Here is a 24,510-nt window from a genome sequence, read left to right on the forward strand (position 1 = left end):
TAACTTCCTCATGGAATGTCAAGAAACAGACATTTTATTACTCATGATTTTATATAGTAATGTACATTTTTCTAACCATTTGTGATTAATGTTTATTTTTTTTTATCTTATATAGAATGCACTATCAAGGTGTTGGATCAAACAAAAACATTTCCGGTAATTTTGTTCATGCAAGCACACCATATAAGTTAATTTCCTTATTTTTGTAAAACTAACGCGTCGCATCTGTCCTCAAACGATTTGTGATATCGTCTTTTAACCATTTGTGATTATCGAATCTCTTTATTTCTTCAATTTTTATCTTCGATCGCACCATGAGGGCGTTGTTTCTCACAACAAACTAGTTGATCAATGTTTCTTCTTACCGTTTGTTTTTATCGTGATTATAGAATCTTATTTCCTTTATTTTTGTTTTTATCTTGGAATTAAATCTTTACCATAGGATGTTAGATCTTCCGAGGTGGATCTTCTCACCTTGGCGTTGTTCCGGGTTATTGATCTACTTTTAAGCATTTATTAATACTGAATATGACGTTACACATTCGTTTGGTTCACTTATCAGCAGGAATTAAATCAAAATCACAAGATATTTACTACTGTTAACTTAAATAGTATGAAAAGGGAGTTTGAGAGAGGGAGGGGGAGAGGGGATAGGACCCCCCCCCCCTCCCGATCAGAAGAAGAGGGGCACGAGAAGAGACACAAATCAGAGGCAGGGAGGGAGAAAGAAAGATGCATGAGAGCTAGAAAATAAAGATAGATAGAAAAATGAAGGGAGTTTGACTAACCAAAAGTCTGGAACTTATACCAAACCGAAATATTGTAAGATCAGATAAAAAATCATTCCTGACAGACTTGAGACTTGACATGTAAAGCTTAAGTAAACGACTCTTCAAATGTTTAGTGACTGATAAGTGTCGACAAGTGAAACTTAAACAGCAAATTAATGTGAAAAATAAGAAAATGTTCTTCGATCTCTATGAACATGATGAAGTTGGAGTCTCGATGTAACTTGATAACTTTTATAATATACCAAATTTATGATTTTTATTTTAAAGGTGATTAGTTGCAGGAAACCAAATAATGAGGAAGCAACCTGTACTGCTCGTGCGGTATGACAACTCTGCATTCACATAATCAAATATGTAAATGATGTTTAAGGGTTCGAAGGTATTCTTAATCTCAATATTTGTGTATCATAATATCATGTTTATAATCTTTATGAACAACGGTACGCACCAGGGCCCCGTCTTACAAAGAGTTACGATTGATCCAATCAATCGTAACTCTATGGAAATCCATCAGTGTCATAATTTTTTCCATAGAAAATTTGCACAATGTCATTTGTAAACAAAGAGAAGCACAGTGAATTTTCATGAAAACAATGAATGCGTGAATATACATCATAGTTAGAAAATATTTTGAACAAACAATGTATTTTAGATGTTGACGTTGCTGGCCTTCCATAATTGTGATCGATCGGATCAATCGTAACTCTTGGTAAGATGTAGTCCGGCAGCCCAGGAGGTTTATTTAACCGAAAGCCGGACAAGCAAATGACCCCATAGCTGGATGGCATAGACCCTGACGTTTACAAAAATGCATTGCTGCCGGGTTCTATTCGTGGTCTTCCCTCCAAAATGACGTAATATATGACGTCACTACAAAATGGCCCTATTTCACTATTTTTCAGACATTTTACACATAGCATGAAGTCAAGGGAGAATATCTCAGCCAAACCATGCTTGTTTTGTATGAAACTTTCAAAATATATTGTTCAAATAATGCATAAGAGATATGCAAAATTTCACGAACAGATATTATTGTTTACATATGCAAATTACGTAATGAAATTTGCATATCATTAGTTTGGGAGATTTTTTGCATCAAAAATTTTCGAGAATCGATTCAGAAATTTATTTTCTTTTTTAGTGTACTTTATTTGATATATTTCCTCTTAAGCATAATATCATTCTCTTTATCTATATCTCTACTTTTAGAAAATATATGTCAGTAATTGGAAATGACATTATAGACTGTGATTTCAGCCCCCTTTTCAATATGGTGCGCACATAGAAATCGTGCGTTTTGGGCTTATTTTCACCATATAGCTGAGGTGTGCGAACGATATGCCTACTTTATTGATGCTTCCTGCATTTTGCATGATATTAAATCTTCCTAACAACATATTTTCATCTCCATTATGTCTCTGCTGATAAATAAATGATTTCAGCAAAGATTGATTGCCCACTGGGCAGTCTATAGGCTTCGTTTTTAGCCTAGTTTTCAACAAAGAACCTATACCATGTATGACTGCATTATTGTAGTCGATTCGGAAATGGGAGTTCCTTTGCACCATCATAATATATTTTTCACTCAACGTTTTTGTATTTGCCTGAAGTGTCTAGTTAATGAATCTTGATGTTCACTTCGCAAAATCGTGTCCAACGGGGTTCAAAATTGATATATTTGGCGGTCCTCTTGGATTTTTTTAATGAAAAGTAATTATTTTCATATTTTTTGCACAAAGTGTGACAATGGGACAATCTTAAATGAATAAGCATTTACAGGAGATTTGCACATCGCGGGCACATCGTCTCGCTGAAAACACAAAGGTGCATATTGAATTCTTAAGTGAATTATCATGTCATGATGAGTAGGCCTATATATTATATTATATTATGCTAAAAAAACAACTTTAAACTGTCATATACATTCTAGATGTGCACGTGGTTGCTGGTTTCTATAGTTGCGAATAATTGGATCAATCGCTATTCGTAATACGGGGTCCTTGGTTTTAGAAAAATATTTTAGAAAAAAAATTGAGCTTTGGACGATGGGACATAAAAAAAACTCAAGGTTTAACTTATCTTGCTTTTAATAATTATATTTCACTCGTTTCGTGTAATTTAATAATTTCTAAATCAACCTTAACATTTTTTGCGATTTGAAACGATTAATGATCGCGCTAAATTTTAGTGAGTTATCAGAGTGCGGCTGCGTACAATATTTTCAGTCAGATCTGCATTACTTTCAAACAGTAATAAAAGTTAAAGATATCCAGGGCAATCATCGCTTCCATACGCGCTTCTTTATTCTTTATGTATGTCTATACAAAATCAAGCACAGGATATCTTGTCGTAAATATTAATAACAGTGAATAAGGTCAACTGGGGTATATGCTGGTCGTTCATTCCTCTTGATAGAGTCGGTACAGAGAATGTCTGGTCATCATAATCGTTCGATTATGACTGTAAAGTATATAGACCTACATGAGCCAGGACAAATTTTCAGTATGTTCTTCAAAGTATGGACCAGTTCCTTCAATTTAAATTTTAAAAATAAGAATAAAATTGCCTCCTGAATAGGGTTATTTATTTCGCTCACTCGCATGTATCCTCAAACATCGTCCGCATTTTTGTGATTGAATATTTTTCAATGCAAAGTCATTTTTTTATAAACATTTAACATAATAATGCTTGTCACTGACATGAAACTTTTGGTCCGATACATAACCCCGTCACTCAATGTATTTTGCCAAATTTTAAGCATGATTCCTGCGATTTAAAAAGATATCGCCACATGGGGTCGAGGGGGAAAGACGGAGAAAGGTAAGAAAGCAGAAAGAATGGAATATATAAACAATCTATAATAAAATTAATTTAATGGAAATAGGACATCCACTCTGGGTCGTCTTATATCCCCTAATACCCAGTTTCCACTGCCACGATTCGCGCCATGATTCAAACGGCGGTCTTAATCGTGGAGAAATCGTAATGATCGTATCAGATCTTATCAGATCGTATCAGATAAGTCGTGGCAGTCGTCTTGATCGTAGAAAACTTTTGAATGATTCAAAAATTTCCGCGATCCGTTCCGAAAGGCCAATCGTGGCGTTCGTAACGAATCGGGCGCATCGTGGTCTAGTGGTTCTGACTCTTGCCTTTCAAACAGAGGGTCATGGGTTCGAATCCTAGCCATGGTTTTCCTTCAGCAAGAAATTTATCCACACTGCGCTGCACTCGACCCAGGTGATCGAGGTGAATGGGTACCCGGCAGGATTAATTCCTTGAATGTTTGAGCGCCTAGGCAGCCCAGCTAAAGCCGGGGTAATTAGCAGGGCCCGCTGGGAGAACGGATTTCGGAACGGAAGTGGCTACCCAGGGTAAATATACCGCTATCATCATTATCATTATTATTATTATTATCATTATTATTAATATTATTATTATTTTTATTATTATTATTATTATATACGATCGACAGTGGTAGCGAGGTATTACATAGTATCATGACACCGTATCTGATAATAAGCACCTCTGCTTGAAAAAAAAAACTGAAAAGAAAAAAGTTGAACTAACTAAAAATTTGTCATAATTAATTGACGGGCTAAATACATCAGAACAAGAATTGTTCACATTTTGTGCAATAAAAGTTTGATACTAAACTGATTGACTCTCATGGCCAAAGGTCGTATTTTGAAAATTTTGGTAGGTATCACAAATACAATAGATGTTGACGACTTCGAAATTGCGACAAAACACGATTGTGCGTTGATAATAGAGCTGGTTTGGGGGCCTTTATGAAGCAAACTTTACAAATCTAGAAAGACACATTACTCTAGCAAAAATGATTGTTTAAATAAAATGTGATTGAATGGAGTTGGGGTGCGTATTAGAGTTCAAAGTACTCGAAAATAAGCATCAAATTTCAACTCCGGATTTCAACATGTATTGAATGGGTGTTATATGATAGAAGCTATATATACGGTTTCTTAAGGCTCGTAAAATTTCCATGTTTGCTTGAATCTGCAGTATTTTGTAGCTGGCACAAGCGTTGTGGATAAAATGATTTTCTGTTCAAGTTGCTTTTAATATTCTGTTTCTTGAGGGATCGCGTTGCATCATGTAAATCTAGGTCCGGTTGGTTTGGTTGAGTTTATAGCACTGATCCGGGCTTGCGTTGCTTCTTAATCTTAATTAATAAGGAAGGGCATGGCTATGAGTGTCAATTCATTTTAAATCCTGTTCAGCTATTCGTCGTCATTGATCATTTAACAATTAGCTGGGTAAGTATTACACCGAATAAGGAGTAGATTTTTTTGTCATTGGGATGAGACGGGTTTCGGATGTAGATTCAGCTAGTTCCTTCCGCGGAAGGTGTCTGATTCAGAGAGGGGATGTATGATACGAGAGGGGGTGTATGATTAACGTGCAATTAAGGTACATGGATGTAATAGCAATGTTTTTGTGTTTTTTATTCTTACTTGTCAAGTTAACTTAGCTTACACTGCAACAAGTCTGATGATAGATCACCAATTTTGGTATTTCATTGGAAACCCGTCTGCGTAGGTATTGCGATGTTTTTCTTAAAATTTCGCAAGATCTGAAAAAGAAAAAACGAGAAAAAAGAGACGGAAAAAAATATATTTATAAAAAAATGTATAATTTTTAATATAGGATCTGATTGGTTTAACTCTAATTTTTTCCTATTATTCAAATGCGAAAAAAATGACGTCACCGTTTCGTCGTCTTGCCCACCCCTCCCCCTATCAAAATACACTGACGTTACCCATGCATGGATGTACTTAAATATTTTGATTTGGGTGATTACTTTTTGTTGTTATTGATTTTATCCTCAACAAGAACAAAGATCTTTGCAACTTTGTAACACAATATATATGGCATTTAGGATAAAATTACCACCATAAGCATGATAAGGCCAAGCAGTTCCCAACGTACCATTCACAGTCATACGTGTTCAAGGTTTACATGGTAATGTTGTACTCCAGTGTTATTTAAAGGTACCCCTATAAATAATGCAGGTTACCATGTCCAAGGTTTTAAAATTTGATAAGCTGGAATGATTGGAAATCGTAATATCGGGTGTCATTCTTTCCCCGTATAAATAAAAAGGGGAATCTTCGGGGACTACACGGAAGATGTCATGACTACACGTGTTACACTACTATTATCATTTAAAATGTCTAAATACAGTAATTTTGATAGTTAAAAAAGATATTTATTCTGCAAGGCAGGAAGCTGTTTTACCACCTGTTGGAACCATAATAAAACATTGTAGATAATATAGGGAAGAGGAATATAAGATTGCACAAGAGAGGAATACCTTGGCAATACATCTCCAGAAATGGGAAAAGGTTGATTTAGAGTAACAAATGGATGCGTATAGTTTTGTGATACATGTATGATTTGTTTGACTATGAATATATTGAAATAAAAAAATTGTTTCAAAAAAGAAAATACATTCTTCAAAATATTTTTTGGTAGTGCCGCATTGCAGTCACACAGGTGAATCAGACTCCAGTACGACTAAATCTATTACGTTATTTGCAATGATGTACCAGCAGTCGGTTTGAGTCGGGTTTCGTTGATGTAACTGAAGCATCATTAATTCGCGGATTCTCTTAGTGCCGATAACTAGTTAATTAGTCAAGGACCGGATGATCTTGTTCAATCGTTATGGAATTATTTACTGCTCACTATTCGTCTGCTTTCGAGGAGTCCGATGTTGATAAGATTTTTCTCTATCCTAGATCCATTGGCATGACGATAATGGCCAACATCCCCCAAAATAAATGAATAAAATAATAATAATAATAATAATAGAATGAATGAACAAATAGATAAATAAATAAACATAAATAAATAATTATACATATATGAATAAATAAATAGATATATAAATAAATAAATAAATAAATTAATTAATTAAATTAAGATAATACACAACTTAGCTAATAAAACCTGAACATGCTAAAAATGCTTGTGTCATTGTCATGATTATTAGCATAATCAATATACCCCTAGGTTTCTAATTGTGTTGATTGGACTTCTGATCAGGACTAGATTAAGTTATAAGGAGCCTTTTTTAAAACTGCCAGACCTTCGAAGTTGATTACACACCGCGACGACAGGTTATTACCGATGATCACCATAGGTCGGTTTGGAGTAGGTTTCGTTTGTGTGACTGTAAGTTAAAAAGGGGAAGTTCACCCTGAAGAAAAGTTTGTTGCAAAATAGCAGAAAAGATTATATAAAATATTGGTGAAGGTTTGAGGAAAATCCATTAAAGTATAAAAAATTCTAAGTTTTGGATTGTGACGTCATAAACGAGCAACTGCCCCATTAGTTCGTGAGGATTTATTTTTGGTTTTCTTTTTAGGAACGGGTGTGAAATAATTTGTTTATTGCAGTGAATGTGCAGTAAAAACCATTTTCAATTTTCTGAGCAAATGACTTTTCATTGATTTTTTTTACCGTATGATATGTAGGGAAGCTGCTCGCATATGACGTCACAAATCAAATGATTAAAACTCTAATGACTTTTTTATTCTTTGATGGATTTTTATCCAACATTCTGCACTATTTGTTATTGTTTTTCTTGCTATTTTTACAATAAACTTTTTGTCAGGGTGAACTTTCCCTTTAATTACAGAGGGGTCTTTGGAGCATTCATGTCACATCAGCACACTGAAATACATGACCAGTGGAGAGAAAAGCTCTTCAAACGGATGTCTAGCTCACACGCTGATCATTAATTATTTTTTTATCTAAAGCATTCGTGTCAAGCTCGTTTAACTTCCGCAGATTCATTGAGATTGAAAAGGCTCCCCGTGCCCCCTCACAATAGACAAATATCGTGTTTTGATTTAAAATGGTTGATGACATTGTGCCTTCACCATATTCACGTGAAGTTATAAATTATTTGGAAATTTCTTGTTGATATTTTTAAAAGAGAATCTGCTTTTCTGTCCTTGCTCTTCCTACCCCACCCTATACTTTCTATCTCTCTCTCACACACGCATATTCTCTCTCAGGACTCGACACTCCATTTCACACACTTTCCATCTCACCTTCATTCTTCATCTCTGTCTCCATCTATCTCTCTACCTTTCTCTCTACCTTTCTCTCTTTCCTTATCCATCTCACACACAGTTCCAACTTGAGCCTTCATTTTACACACCCTTGTTCCTGATTCTCTCACACACCCTCCCTCCCGACTCGATCCTCCATTTCACACACCCTCCTCACTCCTGATTCTCTCACACACCTTCCTTCCCGACTTTACCCTCCATTTTACACACCCTGACTTCTCCCTCTCACATCCCTCTCACACACCCTCCCTCCTGTCACCGTCCCTCTCACACACCCTGCCTCCCGATTTTACCCTCCATTTCACACACCCTCCCTCCCGACTCGACCCTCTCATACACCCTCCCTCCCGACTCAACCCTCCATTCCACACTCCCTCATTCCTGATTCCCTCCCGACTAGACCCTCCATTTCACACACCCTCCCTCTCACACCTCCTCCCTCCCGACTTTACCCTCCATTTCACACACCCTCCCTCCCGACTTTACCCTCCATTTCGCACACCCTCCCTCTCACACATCCTCCGTCCCGACTTTACCTTCCATTTCACACACCCTCCCTCCTAACTCCCTCCCTCTCACACACCCTCCCTCCCGACTCGACCCTCCATTTCACACACCGTCACTCCCGACTTTACCCTCCATTTCACACACCCTCCATCCCGACTTTACCTTTCATTTCACACACCCTCCCTCCCGACTTTACCCTCCATTTCGCACACCCTCCCTCTCACACACTCTCCCTCCCGACTTTACCCTCCATTTCGCACACCCTCCCTCTCACACACTCTCCCTCCCGACTTTACCCTCCATTTCACACACCCTCCCTCCCGACTTTACCCTCCATTTCGCACACCCTCCCTCTCACACACTCTCCCTCCCGACTCAACCCTCCGCCTTTTTACACTCCCTCATTCCTGATTCCCTCCCGATTCGACCCTCCATTTCACACACCCTCCCTCCTGACCAACTCCCTCTCACACACTCTCCCTCCCGACTCAACCCTCCGCCTTTTTACACTCCCTCATTCCTGATTCCCTCCCGATTCGACCCTCCATTTCACGCACCCTCCCTCCTGACCAACTCCCTCTCACACACCCTCCCTCCCGACTCAACCCTCCGCCTTTTCACACTCCCTCATTCCTGATTCCCTCCCGACTCGACCCTCCATTTCACACACCGTCACTCCCGACTTTACCCTCCATCCCGACTTTACCTTCCATTTCACACACCCTCCCTCTCACGCACCCTCCCTCCCGACTCAACCCTCCGCCTTTTTACACTCCCTCATTCCTGATTCCCTCCCGACTCGACCCTCCATTTCACACACCGTCACTCCCGACTCGACCCTCAATCTCACACACCATCCCTCCCAACTAGACCATTAATTTTATTTTACACACCATCACTCATGACTCACTTCCACTTACACACTCTTCCTTTCTCCCTCCTCCCCCCCCCCCCTCTTTCTCTATAGCTAGTTGATATATTAACATCGACCGATCTATCTATCTATCTATCTTTATGTACATCAGTCTACCTACCTATCTATATATCCACCTTTCTCTGTCTGTTTTTTTTTACTTTTTTTTAATTTCTCATGCGCAATATCTTATTGTATCTGTTTTCTTATGCGTTAAGGACAGACCAAAGATCATTTTGATATAAATATCCTAAACACAGTTATAAAGCAGACGTTATATCTCAGGTGTGATTTATTGTTTGTAACGGCATCCTAAGTGGATCATTATCAACTATTAAATCACGATTTAGTCTTAGAGTCGTTTATAGAAACACACTAGCTGGAGTATAATTTTTTAAAGAAAAACCCACTTGAAATCAATCATCTTGACTTTTTTTGGGGGGGTTGTTCATTTTCAACATATCATCATATCGTCTTGTGGTCTAAAGTTCTGTCTAAACTTTTTGATATTTGTATTTAGGACTATTTTATTTTGTAATATGTGGTAAAAATATATTTTGCATTTAAACATGTAGTATCTGATTAAAGACTAGATGATCTATTAATAGATAATTGTATTATTAATAAATCATATAAACAAATGTGGAAGCTATTCGGGGTGAATGTACAGACATGGTATTCTATAAGAGGCTTGCCCGACAAAGCAACTTTTTTTGATAATATGCGTCACTCATGGATGGGTAAATCGATATTTTATTATTTCGTTGATTTTTGTAAATTAATTTTATGACTTGATTTCTCAAATATAGGTATAACAATTTTAAATGTACTAATTGCATTATTCACTTCCAATATTCAATTTCCATTATCTGATACTACTTCACTATAAGAGCTCAATCTTATACAACCATGCATGCAGAAATCGTTATCATTTCCTTTTAAACTCCAGTTCAAAATAAGGTGTGGCCGATTTCCGATGTTTCATTTATTAATGGTGGTAGATGAATATTTTGTATTTAATATTAAAACACAAGACCCAAATTTCTGTCAACTGTCAAAGTTAGTATAATGATCTTATCCATGGATGTGACCGTTTGTTTAATCCACAGAGCATGTCTTCCACTTCAAAACACTATCATTTCCTGACACTATACCAAACCCATGATGCAGCGGAAAGAGCTAGGCCGGATGATATAACCTTGGTTTTCCACCGCTTCCAGGCCGGTTTCAGACCTATATCTTCTCTGGTTAACCCACATGGTTCCAGAACGGATACCACCACCTGATATATACGATAATATTATGTGTATATCCGAAAGGCCAGTACTACAGCACTAAAAGGATTCGGGGCGTTCATCATTCCCTAGGCCTAGAAAAAAAAAGACCGTCATTGACTTTTTTAATATGTGACATTATAAACCAGAATGACATCAACGAAGGATATTGGGTGACACGAGCTTGGTGCTGCTCAGGCGCACACATAGAGGTTCTACATTTTTTAAAAGCCCGCATTTTTCTTGTCTCCGAGCATTTTTACGAACCATGCCACTTTCTTCACAATATCATATATCGAGTTACACCCGACCTGCCTATATACATGATAGCTCTTGACCTGATCGTGGTATGCGTATGAAAAATTACATACATTCGTAATTTTATTTTACGACATGTACGACATTGATCGATTGAGAAAGTGATACTGATCGGTGTTTGAGTTTGTCACTCTCTAACTTGCCTCCCGCGGAAGATATACCTCTCACAATAACTGGATTCGATATCAGTAGTGACTTAATGCCAAGACAAGTGTGCACGAGTTTTATTTATTGCTCGACAACATGTGTTTATTAGATGAATAGATCATGTAATATAATATATATTGGGAACATAAACTGGGTACATTTATATATCATCTGTGCAGTTTCCAGGAATAGTATATCTCTGTGAAGGAACCCGCTGAAATTGGTTCATAAACTGTTTGCAAACCTTGTCACATTTGGAATTTCTTAAGCAGAATAGAAGGAGGGATTTGTGTGGATATTTAAGACAGGATTTGATAGATCTTGAAGCGATCATGGATAACGTGTCAATATCAACACCCGTCACTCACGGGACAATCGAGGTCATACACAACCTGAGCGCAAACGACATCGTCTCCATCGTCATGTACGTGATCATTGGGACGTTCGGTATCATCGGAAACACCCTTGTGATGATCGTCTTCGGATTGCTAACACAGAAGAAAAGTCAGGTGAATATGTTCATATTCGACCAGGCTCTTATTGACGGGTGCACCTCCGTGTTGCTCATCCTGTTCGGAGTCGTCAACGTGTTCAGACCGAAAATCATGGCCTTTGAAAAGGATATCGATGTCGGCAATGGCACCAACACCTCCAGCATTACGGGCCATTTCCTCTACCTTTCTCCGTCGACGGCGGAATTTTTGTGTCGATTCTGGTGGTCGCGTTTCTTCCTCTTTGCATGTTTTGCCATCTCGACATGGAACTTGACGGTGATGTCGATAGAGCGGTACTTCGCAGTCCTTCATCCGATGACGTACTCCAGGAATTTTAGCAAGCGGCGCGCCATGATCATGATGGGATTGATATGGCTAATCGCTCCCATCATGCAGTATATCCCAACGATTTTCCAGTACACATGTGGTCCTGGTTCATGTGCCTTCCAGGAATCTTGGTCCAATGCTGCAGGAATCGTCGTAGGATTGGCCTTGTTTGTCTGGGAGTTCGTCCTCCCTGTCTGTATCATGGCTTTTGTCTACTACAAGATCGTTACGGAGATGAGGAAAAAGAAAATGGCCTTGCGACAGAAGAAGAAGCTGGTAGATCCACCAAGTGCCACAAGCACCCCTACCAGGATGCCTAACAGAGGAGCCTCCAAGATTGTTCATCCCTCCAGTAATATTACCATGACACTATGCATCCTCTTCGCCGTCTACACCTTCTGCTGGGCGCCCAACCAGATTACCTTCTTGCAGTTCAACTTTGGAGGACCTCTGAACTTTACCGGTGCCTGGTATCATATCACTGTGACCTTGGCGTTCTTGAACTGTTGCGTGAATCCCTTCATCTACGCTCTCAGGTTACAAAAGTTCAAGAAGGGTATGAACATGTTGATGAAGGGAAAGTGGCATCGGAGAACTCGGGAGAGCAGAGCGAAGATGACCGAATCGACCAGTTTCAATGGCATTGACTCGAATACTGTGTGAAGTCTTATTGATATAGAGGAATGGACTCTTCGAAACATGAATTATCGAGAGAAGTTTGATATTTCTAAGTTTTTCATGTTTGTCAATTTCGTATTATTTTGGGAGAGTTACTCTGTAAATTCTGTTTGATATTAGAGAAATCGACTCTGCAAAACATACACTATCAAGAAATGTTTGATGATTCTTTGTTTGTTTATTGTTAAAAATCTTTTATCATTACATATTGCGTGTACTTGGGCATTACAAGGATGAAGTCGCTGTAGATCACCACATTTTCCGAGTACAGTAATATTGTGGTTTAGGAAAAATTGCAAATATGAAGGAATTTCTCTGATTGGATCCTTGTCAGTGTTTTGGACAGAGTGTGCATGATACGATGATCTTGATTGGTCATTTTCATTTACAAATTGATTACAAACCTTATGTTATAGAGCTCAGGACTGGATTGCAATCAAGACATATATGATGGAACTAGACTTATCGGGAAGGACAATTAAAAAAAATCTTTCCCACACTTCTGCAAACTTATCGATGATGTATATTGAATTTATCTGCAACCTTGGTGCTATCATGGCGTTGGTTCAGTTTAACATTACCTGTCTCTTTTACCTAAGACAACAATAATTTCATAAAGTATATGTTGCCAATACCTTCACCAAGTGCTGATTATTTTATTTCCTCGGTAAAAACTGTCCAAAAATTTACATTTTTATTGAAATGTATACATACAACTATATTTGGTACGTTACATTTGTCATGACCATCAAGACTAATAAATACAATTCCTGTCAGTTTATTCTGAACTCAGGCTAACATTAGCTTATGAGTGTACCACACTTATTCCCTCAATAACATCATGCAAAGAAAGTACCACTACAGATATGGAAGTTCATGCATTGTGGAAAGAAAGAAAGGTCCTTAAGAAAATGCCCGCTAATTTTTCCCCTTATTTTGGTTTTGGTTTTGTTTTTGTGTTGTTGTTTTGTTGCTTGTTTGTACTGTTAATTCATTATAGTGAAACTGTAAAAATATGTACTAACATCAGTAAGCGATACCGTGAATCATATTGCAATATATCTTTTTGTATCATGTGTTATTTTATCATTTGTTTCGTTTTATCACAGGATTTAGAGTAATCGCAAGAGTTACAGTCACACCGTCGAAACTGACTCCAGTCCGACCAAACAACCTATTGCCTTATTTTCAATGACGTATCAACGATCGGTTTGGAATCGGCTTCGTTGGTGTGACTGAAGTACAAGCTACTATTCAATTCCAAAGTTTAAGGCCTATTGATAGCGCGTTTTCGCACCGCCACGCGGGACGAGTTCAATAACACAGTTAATGTATTGAAAATGCTCGTCAAATCACAATGAACCGCTAAGAGGTCTTTGTCGAAAACTGGTTAACCGGAAGAGCAGATGTCCTAAGATTTCGGAGCTGATGAAAAATTGCAAATCAGTCGTTCATCCGGAGTCCAGGTCGAAACTGAAGTTTTGATTCACCAATTTCGGACAAAGATTCATTCGGAGCTCATTGTCACGAAGGGCATTTTTTACAATAGGTTTTCCGTGTTCCTAAAAGCGTTCTGCATCGTGGCGCAAAAACTCGCTATTCACGGCTGAAAGTGAGTCGCACTTCTTTATCTGAATGCCTTGGCGGAATTTCCGGGGTGACATATCTATTGACATTTCCCCTGACCTAACCAAACAGAAACCACACGCAAGTTCTGAGCAGAGGATGCGTCACGGGTGGGTGGGGCACAAAGGACTGACCCCCCCCCCTCTCATTATTTTTAAAGTCGTGAAAATATATGAAAAAGAGGAGGGATAAAAGAAAGGGAAAGAAAGTAGAAAGAAGAGCATAAGGAGATTTTACCCTTATTATTCAATATAGGAAAACATTCAGGGACCTATCCACGGAGGATTAGTCTATTGTTACTGGGGGTGCTGAGCATTGTTACAGCACCCCCAGTAACAATAGTTAATCCTCTGTGGCCAGGTCCATGAAAACATTTCATAACCTTTAGGACGTCTTGCCAATCCTCCCCCCCCCCCCCCCATCCAAACACCCTGATGCCGCTCCTCTGTGAGTTATCAAACAGTTCTTGCTTTATTGGTATCACACTGAGATTGTTAATTTGAATTTTTGCCAAAACTTATATAATGTTATCACCATGGACATATTAATGAGTTTGATTTTTTGATTGTTTTTACAATTGTTTTCCTGGTTTTAAACTTATTTTTTTATCTCATTTTTTGTTCATTGTCTAAGAAAATATACATGTGCCTTGATAACCGTGATCAACCCCCGAATAATACGTTCAGGCGAAAGTTTCGCTCCGTCTTGGGAAGAATAAGACTTTCTTTTCGCTGGAGTTTAAGTTCTTAATGTTTAAAAGTGGCATACCTAATACAGCAACGAAAAATATCTTGCAATGTCTGTTGAACACGAGCTGCTTTGAAGAGATCATATTAAATATGCGCATTCTGTATATACTATTAAACTATTCTTCAAATCATTAATCATAATGGTGTCCGATTCCTATTTTTAGAAGACAAAAACAAGATGATACAATTCAGTTTCACATATTCTTTCGAATACAATTTGTCATTAACGCATTTGAGCTCTTAGTAGGAAGCTTTCGCACGGTGAAGTTACAGGGGATTAAAAAACACAGATCATGTATCGTCAAATGCGTTTCATGACAAAGAACAACCAAGAAGTCTTTGTCGAAAATCGGTGTATCAAAACAACAGTTTCATCCTGGAGTTTGGACAAACGACATATTTGCAATTTTTCGTCTTCTCCGCTCAAATTTTCGACAAAGACCTCCCATCTTTTTATTTTGTTTTCTTTCTTTTGTTGTCATATGACGGGCATTTTCAAAACTTTTACTTTGTTCTTGAATCTATTGCAAAAACTCCCTATTCATGCTATTGGCACGATGGTGATGTGCTAGACTCTACTAAGACCATAGTAACTGTTATATTATATTCATTAATCAGTGGAACACGATACATCAAATATGCAACAGGTTTTGATAATCACTTTTGCAGGGAATCGCCCGGGGCAACAGTGCTTGTCAAGAACCAGGAAGTGCCTTTGAACTCTTAACGGCTTTCAAAATAATATGTGAAATCGATATCGGGGTTCATTTCACAAAACAATTCATGAAGTGAAGTTTGCATGTAAATTTGACGAATCAATTATGACTTTACTTGACAGACCAGTGAGATTTGAATCAGTTCGATCGTTTTAGATACAACTTAAAAATGCAAGAATATGTTAGTTTCTTAGGACTTTTATGGTTAACAACAGACCATTTTAAATAGTAATAATTGTGTAGATTTGTAGAGCGCTCACACCGTTCAAAGACGCCCATGGAGCTAACTCATCAACAGTTCTCTTGTATAAACAAGCTGCGAACATTAAAAAAAATCTAGAAATTAGTTTGAAAATACACCAGACCTCTATAATTTATTTTTGGCCACGATTTACTTCGAACTGTTGGAAATACATCTTTATTATTTTTTTTAATCAGAAGCATGGCCCTGGGAAGCGAGGGTGCTGGGGTGCTGAAGGCTTGGGGTGATGAAGCACCCAAGATTTTCCTTGGGGGTGCTGCGTGTATTATTTTCCATAGGCAGCACCCCCTCGAATTCTTGAGGGTGTGAAAAATTGAGAATTATAAATCAAAATGACCTTCATTTTGTAGTGAAACCCTTATGATGACAAATAGCTAAACTGTACATTTTTAACAAATCTATATCTCGATATATCGAGTTGCTGAAAATGTTGGAATTATTGCTGACGACTTTATCAACGTTGATGGGCTCGAAGGTTGGTAAGGGTTGGATAATAACGCCCCTCGAAAACGCACCTCCTGCCGCATGGTCCCCGTCGATCAGGTCAAAATAAGATACCCAAAAATTAAAATTTCGCAGAAATGGTAGATAAGACCTTTACAAATTTGGATTCATATCAAATTAAGTCCAACTTTGCACAGTAACTATACTCATGTATAGTTCAGTAACTATACTAATGTATTTTAATGAAGAAAAATAAATGTTTTTTTTTTTCTTCTGGGAGTTTGACGTTTGCCCACGGAAAGTCGGGCAAAATGGCCAATCAAGTAATTTGAGCCTCTGTTAAACCTCAAAGAATCACAATCAGGGTTACTGAATTACAAACGACAATCAACTCATCTCTGATGAAACGAGTAGAACTTTTATTGAAAGTTAAAATAGCCAGATGTTATGTAAATCCATTCATCCAAACTATGCTTTTGCACTAATTTGAATGAAAAAGTTTGCAGAAAGGCCCGTAATCTATTCATACCATTAAAAAAAGAGTTGTCCATTGCTTGCATTTTCTTCGTCGAAATACCCCCAAACTAATTAATTCATCAATTACGATTCAGGCATCTTGTTGTTTATTACCTCTCATTTATTTTCGATACATTTATTCATCTTTCTAATTCTTGTTTGAATGAAATCTCCATTTATCAATTCTTCCCCCAAGCAATTTGCTCTCAAGAAACTTAATACTGCAGAATGTTATGTCTAAAAAATACACATCCTTGACAATTCGATATATTTTTCCATTGTATTGTATTTTTATCTATAGGTGTATCACACCAAAAGCCTCAGCTTTTAGGATATACGCCTTCTTCTTTAAACCCAACATGTACCTATTTATATTCTTCATAATGAATTGATTTTTGCATGAATTAATGTTTACGAAAAATGCAATAAAACGGAAGAAAATAATTGTTCGTTTGAATTGAATTGAATTGAAAGTACAGATATTTTAACATTCCATGCGAGGGCTAATTTTATTAGAAATCATTAAGCTTTGGTAAAGGTTAAAATATACATTCCTTGGGACTATAATCATTTCTTTTATCTCAAGTTTACCGAAAGTTAACTGACTGCTACTTCAACTTCTGTTGATCATCTCTTTGACGAGAAGAAAATAATTGTACTTATGATCCAGTTGAGCCCTCTCTCGGCAATTACAATAATAAAAACAAGACCTTATGATATAGCATGGTGGGTTAGCCGTATCCAAAAGCGATCGAATGTTTATCTTCCTCTATTCCGATCTTTGAGAACTGAATTCATACCAACAGGGAGGGGAATCTATTATGTCGGAGACTGGACTCATGAAAAGGTATTGGGATAAATATCCATGAATTCTCTTTTGTTCGTTTTATCTGAACAAGAACTCACAACTTGAAGGCAATTCCAAATCCCCAAACTCAAGTCATGTTGCAATTTTATCATACACATTTTTTTCTGTCTGTTTGTTTAATATTTGCCTTTGACATTTCTCGTTTCAAAAATTGATCTACCGTTTTTGCTTTTCAAATTATTATTAGGTTTTCACCAATGACAAAATAGATTTCTCCTATCAAAAATAATATTTTTTTTCATGAGTCACCTGTTAACAACGAATATACATTTTTCACTATAACCTAAAGGATTTGTGTCAAGTAAAACGAAATTGCATCTTAATATTTCATTTTAGCCAAGAAATTTGCACTTTCTGATTTTGATATAGATTTGAATAACAATTTCTAATGCGTTGAGATTGTGAATCTCTGCAAGAATGAATTCTGCTCTGCATAATTCCGGCAGGCTACCAAAGCACACGCTTATAATTGTGTAGGCTTTCTGTTATCATCTTCGATAGCATAACATCATAAAAATATAAGATTTTCTAAAAAAAAAAACTTGTTGCAAGAAATGAAATAGGATTAAGCGCACAGCGCCTGATAAAATACGATCGAGCAGCAACAAGCTACCCCGCAAACATTTTCTCTCCGCCGTTAGCATCGAGTCAAATGATTGCTAATCGCGATTAAAAATAGTATTTTAAAAAAGATCACTTTAGCCTCAATCCATCTTATAAGCCTTTCATGACTGCGCCGCGAATGCTACGGTAATACCTCAACATACCAGCGTCGTTAAAGTGGAACCCATCCGACGAGAAAAGTCTGCCGTGATTGAGTGCAAAAGAACGATGGCGCCAAAAATGCACATTAGGCAAACTTTCGAGAAACTTTGCGAGCAGCCGGTTGGTGTCCTGCACGTTCGAGTTGAAATTCGGCTTCCAATTCGGCACGAACAGACGAGGGATAATACCACATACGAGTACATGGCGAATGCCAGGTATGCGCGAAATACGAAGCGCCAGGTCGACAATTGAAAGCACCGTGGAATCGGTAGTCGCGCGCCCGTCACACAGGTCGTTGGACCCGAGATCTAGCACCACGGCATCTGGAGAGAGATTCCAGACGAGATCGAGCTGCGCTGCCGCGGAAAATACACTGCCCGGTTGATCGTGGCCGACATCGTGCATGAAAGTGAGAACGGAAGATTTCTCTAGACCGAGATTATCCCTCTTGGGATCGGGCGCGATGTACTGATTAAGACGGCTGATGTAACTATGACCGAGTACAAGGACGACGGGCGATTCACGATCATCGCAAATTTCAGGAGAGCTGCTGTGAGAGCTTTGATCACATCCAGAATTGATTATGCAAACTCCCTGCTATGTGGTACATCTTCGGCTAACATCCAGCGACTTCAACGAGCTCAGAATCGTGCAGCCAAATTGGTATTCCTTGCCAAGAAGCGAGATCATGCCTCTCCCCTTCTAGATCAATTACACTGGCTCCCTGTCTATAAGCGTGTCACATACAAAATCCTCACCATTGCCTACAAATGCATCCATAATTGTGCTCCACCCTATCTTAATGACTTAATTTCTCTGTACCAGAGTGAAAGGCGTGGACTACGATCGGGTACTGATACAACTCTGTTGGCAAGACCAAGAACTGCTACCTCCTCAGGGGACCGATCGTTCGCTGCTGCCGCGCCACGCCTCTGGAACCAGCTCCCCCGCTGCATTCGTGAATCGTCATCTCTGGGAGCATTTCAGCGGTCATTAAAGACATTTCTTTTTAATAGTTAATTTATTTGTTATTTATGTATGTATGTATTTTGTTTTCACAATTTTGATTTTGCTCATTTTGTAAAGCGCTGTGATACAATCATTGTGAAGAGCGCTATATAAATACTTATATTGTATTGTATTGTATTGTATGACATGCTTGAGGTAGACATAATCAATTCGAAAAACTGCGACCACAAGTGTGAGCGAAAGAAGAAACCAAGTACGGGTAATTCAAGAACGAAAATGGCACAGCGTGTTGGCAAGCTCAAGAAGGTCTAGAAGTAGACTGAATTTGGAGAGGGAAATTGCAGTATTTATCCATGCCATCCTCATTGAATACGCTGCAGAGTTTGCCCCTTAATTGCATTGCGACGGGATTAGCCAAGACTTTTGACCAATGAGAAAGCTCCACTGCCAGTATAATAGAAGTTGACCAATTAGCGATCCTTTAACGCCGGGGCATAATGGCGCGAAGACCAGCTAATTGCACCCATAAATACAATAGGACAATAGCAGGTGGACCTCATGTTACGTAACTCTCACACCTTCGCCCCCATAGTTCTGGGCTTGTTATTCAAAATTAATTGGAAATCTTTCATAATTTGGTCAAACGTCTCGGCCAATCACATTGCTCGGCTATATTAGAATTTTAATGTATCAGTATTATTCTGTAGCTTAATTCGATACATTCCTGGCACCAACAATGTCTTTCTTAAATAAAGATGAATGAATGTATTGCATGCACGTGATTCGAATGCAAGGACCAAACACATTTTTTTCAAGAAGTTGCCGTTCAAATCCTAACTCCCTCAAAACTAGTAAATTTCATTATTTTTTAAACTTTATGTCAAAAAGTAGGCCTGTATCAAGGATGCCGAATCAAGTGCCTTCACTTGTGCCGAATTACTCCCATGTCTGAAACCGATGCGAAATTATAGTAATTTTTAAAAATGTCTCAATAGTTTGAAATCTCCATAGAAAAAAAAAATTTCACTCTTTCTTAATTATGGTTGACACACATATTCAGTCACCCACTGATGATGAAAATGATCGTATGATAGTTACATTTTCATATGGGACATTAGTGTGTTTTTACAAGCAGCAATTCAGTACTTCCAGCTTCCTACAGACAATTGACACCCCAAACCTTTGCCAACTGTTTCCGGTTCCGGCCGCTTCATGTTTTGATAAGATCAATTGCCTACACACCTACATCATGGTCGATATCAAAATATGTTGGCAAATCCCTGATAATATCTTAAAACAATAATTGTGAATGTGCTTGATTGCATATTAATTTCATCTATGCAGTTTTATAAAGGTTTTGCAATAAATCAATAGTTTTGCCATTTTGGGAGAAAAGCATGCAGCAATAAGCCTGTGCAGATTGAAGAAAGTCAAAAGGCAATCTCCTCCAATCATTGTTGGCGATCTCGGGGGTGTTTCAAAATATAACATTTAAATAATTTTTTATAATACAATAATATCATGAAATCGAAAGGGAAGGAGACCAACTAAAAAAGCAGAGCTTGTAGGGTAAAGGCCCCCTTTTATAAGTACATTTTATGAATAAAAAATAAGATAAAATAAAGAAGTAAACAATATATCAGTTCAGTTCAGTTCATCTATTTTCCATTAAAAACTCAATCAAAATAAATACATACAAAATTCATGAATAGAAATCGGAAGGACCCCAAGAAAAGCATAATAAATAAATAATAATAAAAATAAATGATTAAGTATACCAGTATACCATAGTATACAGAAATCATAAAACTATTAAACATAATTATATACAAATAGACATTTATAAATACATTTACATATTAAGTTCTGAATTACATTACTTTGGGAAAAAACGATAATCTAATATGAATTCAGAAGATATTTTTCAAGTTTTCCTTTGAAATTTTGTATTGAAATATATTGTATAATATCCTTTGGAAAAGAATTCCATAATTTTGGACCAGTAAAAACAAATGTCTTCTGTGCAAACGATGTTTTATTCAGAGGTAAATGAAAGGAACTCGCCTGGCGAGTGAAGTGCTTATGAATTGTATCATTTTTTGCAAACATATCATTTAAAGGTAACAGTAATAGTTTATTGATAAACTTGTACATTAACTGTCCGAGTTGAAAAGAATATAAATCTTTAACTTTCAAGACTTTATTTCTCAAAAACAGAATATTTGTATGTGCCCTGAATTCTGCATGACTAATAATACGAATCACTCTTTTTTGTAATATAAAAAGTCTATTAAAATGAGAATTCGCTGCGTTACCCCATGCAACAACTCCGTAATTCAAGTAAGGTAAAATTAACGTTGAATTATAATGATAAATAAATATAATGGGGTAAGAAGTGACTTCATTTTCTAATGACACCAATGTTGCTAGCAATGGTTTTACAAATATTATCAATATGTGCTTTCCAAGAAAGTTTTTCGTCAGTGATCAGTCCCAAAAATTTAGTAGATCGCACTCTTTGAATGACAGTATCATTTAAAATTACATCTTTTGGTACAGTCGTAATCTTGTTGCCATAAAGCATGTACCTAGTTTATTCTAGGTTAAGAGAGAGTTTGTTAGCTGTTATCCAATTAGAAACATTTTTTAGTTCGTCATTGAGTATTTGCATCAATTGCTCTGTGTCGGGGTGTGACAGAAATATATTAGAGTCATCAGCGAAAAGTAAAAATTGAAGCAATCTAGATGACATATCAATATCATTTATATTAGTAAAGAACAAAAGTGGGCCAAGAATGATGACCTGTGAAACTCCACAAAGGACAGGTTTACGTTCAGAAATATTACAATCAAGTAAAACGAACTGTGAACGCCCGGTTAGATAATTCTTGAACCACTTTAGTGGTTCCCCTGTAATTCCATATTGAGAAAGTTTATAAATGATCAACTGTATCGAATGCTTTTGATAAATCTAAAAACAAACCAATCGTATTTGAAGACTTGTCATAAGCTTTGGCAACTGTTTGAACTAAAGAAAGTATTGCATGGGAAGTGCTACTCTTTTCCCGGAAACCAAATTGAGTATCGGATAGGATGTTGTGCTTTAAAAAAAAACATATGGTTCGTATGTGAACCAATTTTTCAAGAATTTTAGATAAGTTTGTAATCAATGAAATGGGTCTGTAGTTACTTGCTAAAGAACTATCACCCATTTTGAAGACTGGTATTATCGAAGAAATTTTCATTGATTTTCGAATATTTCCCGATGATACTGACAAATTGAATATATAAATAAGAGGTTCAATTATATAATTCATAGTTTTCTGTAGAAGGTTGTTATCAATGTTATCAAATCCTGCATTTTTTTTTAATTTTAGGCTAGATATAATTCTAATTATCTCCTGTGTGTTCGAAGGAGAGAAAAACATAGAACTTTGATTTCTATCCCCCCCCCTAGATATTGATGAAATTAATGGGAGTTTGTTGATATACTTCTAGAGAGCTTAAATCCAACTTGTGAAAAATAATTGTTGAAAACATTTGCCATCTGAACTTTATCTTCAATAATAGAATCAGTATGCATAAGCTTAGTTATCTTTGAAAACTTTGGTCTATCATCGATGGTAGAATTGATAAATTTCCATGTTTTTTAAAGATCATTCTGCCACTTACTACGAAAGAAAGAAAAAATGTCTCTGCGAGTCGGAAATTGAAGGATATGCGGTGTGCAGCTATAGTGATGCGCACAAATTTCAACCGAATATTGAAATTGTACTTGATTTTTTTTTCATGTATTTCTAAGAAGAGTATGAATTAGGCCTGCTAATCATCTTAAGAAGAAATCATCTTGTGAAGGGTATCACCTATCATCTCAAGAAGAGTACGAATCACTTATCACTTTTGTTGTGCGCCTCCATAGAGGTAGCCTCTTTCATTTAGGGCTCTGTTCATTTTGTTGATTTTTTGCCTTATTTTGAGGTTATCTTGAATTTAGTTGTTAACACTGCATTCTGTATATGTCAAGGATCTTGCTAGACCTTTTTTATTCAATATTTTGGTGAGTAAGCTCAGTATTGAGAAGTTGTATTTTATGTACCATATCTGAACTTGCTCAACACTGCCATTTTCAGTGTCCTGTGTTACACTCATGCCTCTATTCACTGTCTATTTTACTTATTGTTCAGGCAGTTCAGTTTGTACTTCACTTCTGCCTCTTTAATCACAGACAGTAGTGACATTCCATCTACAATGGAGGGGATTAAGTTCCTTAGGTTCTTCTTTTGTGTATCATTGATTGTATTTCTTTTGAATATTAACCATGTATTCACTCTGCCTTCTGATGCCAGAGTTACCTATTCATGTTCTGTTATTCCTGTATACAGGCATCTGAAGTACTGTAGTAGGCCTATTGCTTACTATAGCAATACAAGTGCCTGTTTTCAGTTAGCCATTTTACTATCAGGTGATATTCATATGAATCCAGGCCCACGCTATGATGTTGATTCATTTAAATCTACTAATGAATATTGTAACAGTTCACAGTCAGATCGTATTCAATATGATGTTCTCACTCTCCATCAGTTAGATAGGAAGCCTTCTCATCATCTTCCTCTGACTGTTTGGAAAAGGATTTGTGACCTTGGTATCCGCCGACATGGTCCTACTCATCGCGGACACAGGCGTATGGTCTCAAGGCCGCATCCCCTTCCTTCGAGGCCTACTGGTACTCGTTTAGGTTTATGGAATGCACGATCCTTGACAAACAAGATTGATGTAGTGACTTCTTTGATCATAGATAATGATATTGATGTATTAGTTATCACTGAGTCTTGGTTTTCAGGTGATCACAGAGATGACCCTACTATTGCGCAGTTGAAATTGTCCCTTCCAAATTACAACATTATCAATCGTCCCAGGAAGACTAGGGGAGGAGGTATATGTGTCCTCTACAGGTCCACAGCACGCTGTGTTGTAAATGAAACCTTCAATTGTTCCTCATTTGAATTTTTGGATCTAACCGTCCATCTTACCCCATCATCTCCT

The 24,510-nt window shown here is 37.3% G+C and overlaps 2 protein-coding genes across 3 annotated transcripts; both read left to right on the forward strand.

The window, feature by feature from the left end:
• Positions 1–4,698: 4,698 nt before the first annotated feature.
• LOC129278520 (galanin receptor type 1-like) lies at positions 4,699–15,062 on the forward strand. Of its 2 annotated transcripts, XR_010296061.1 has the most exons (3): positions 4,699–5,068; positions 10,424–14,439; positions 14,551–15,062. XR_010296061.1 is itself a non-coding variant. In XM_064111247.1 (2 exons), exon 2 carries the CDS (start codon positions 11,386–11,388, stop codon positions 12,535–12,537), a length of 1,152 nt encoding a protein of 383 aa, XP_063967317.1. In that variant the 5' UTR covers positions 4,699–5,068; positions 10,424–11,385; the 3' UTR covers positions 12,538–15,062. The 2 variants fall into 2 exon arrangements, 1 of the variants encoding a protein (XP_063967317.1); XM_064111247.1 differs by having other exon boundaries at positions 10,424–15,062.
• Positions 15,063–18,990: 3,928 nt separating this feature from the next.
• On the forward strand, positions 18,991–19,518 carry LOC135156941 (uncharacterized). Its single transcript, XM_064110951.1, has one exon. The coding sequence runs from the start codon at positions 18,991–18,993 to the stop codon at positions 19,516–19,518; it is 528 nt and encodes a 175-aa protein (XP_063967021.1).
• Positions 19,519–24,510: the final 4,992 nt, after the last annotated feature.

This window comes from Lytechinus pictus, chromosome 16, assembly GCF_037042905.1.
Source record: "Lytechinus pictus isolate F3 Inbred chromosome 16, Lp3.0, whole genome shotgun sequence".
Taxonomy (NCBI): Eukaryota; Metazoa; Echinodermata; class Echinoidea; order Temnopleuroida; family Toxopneustidae; genus Lytechinus; species Lytechinus pictus.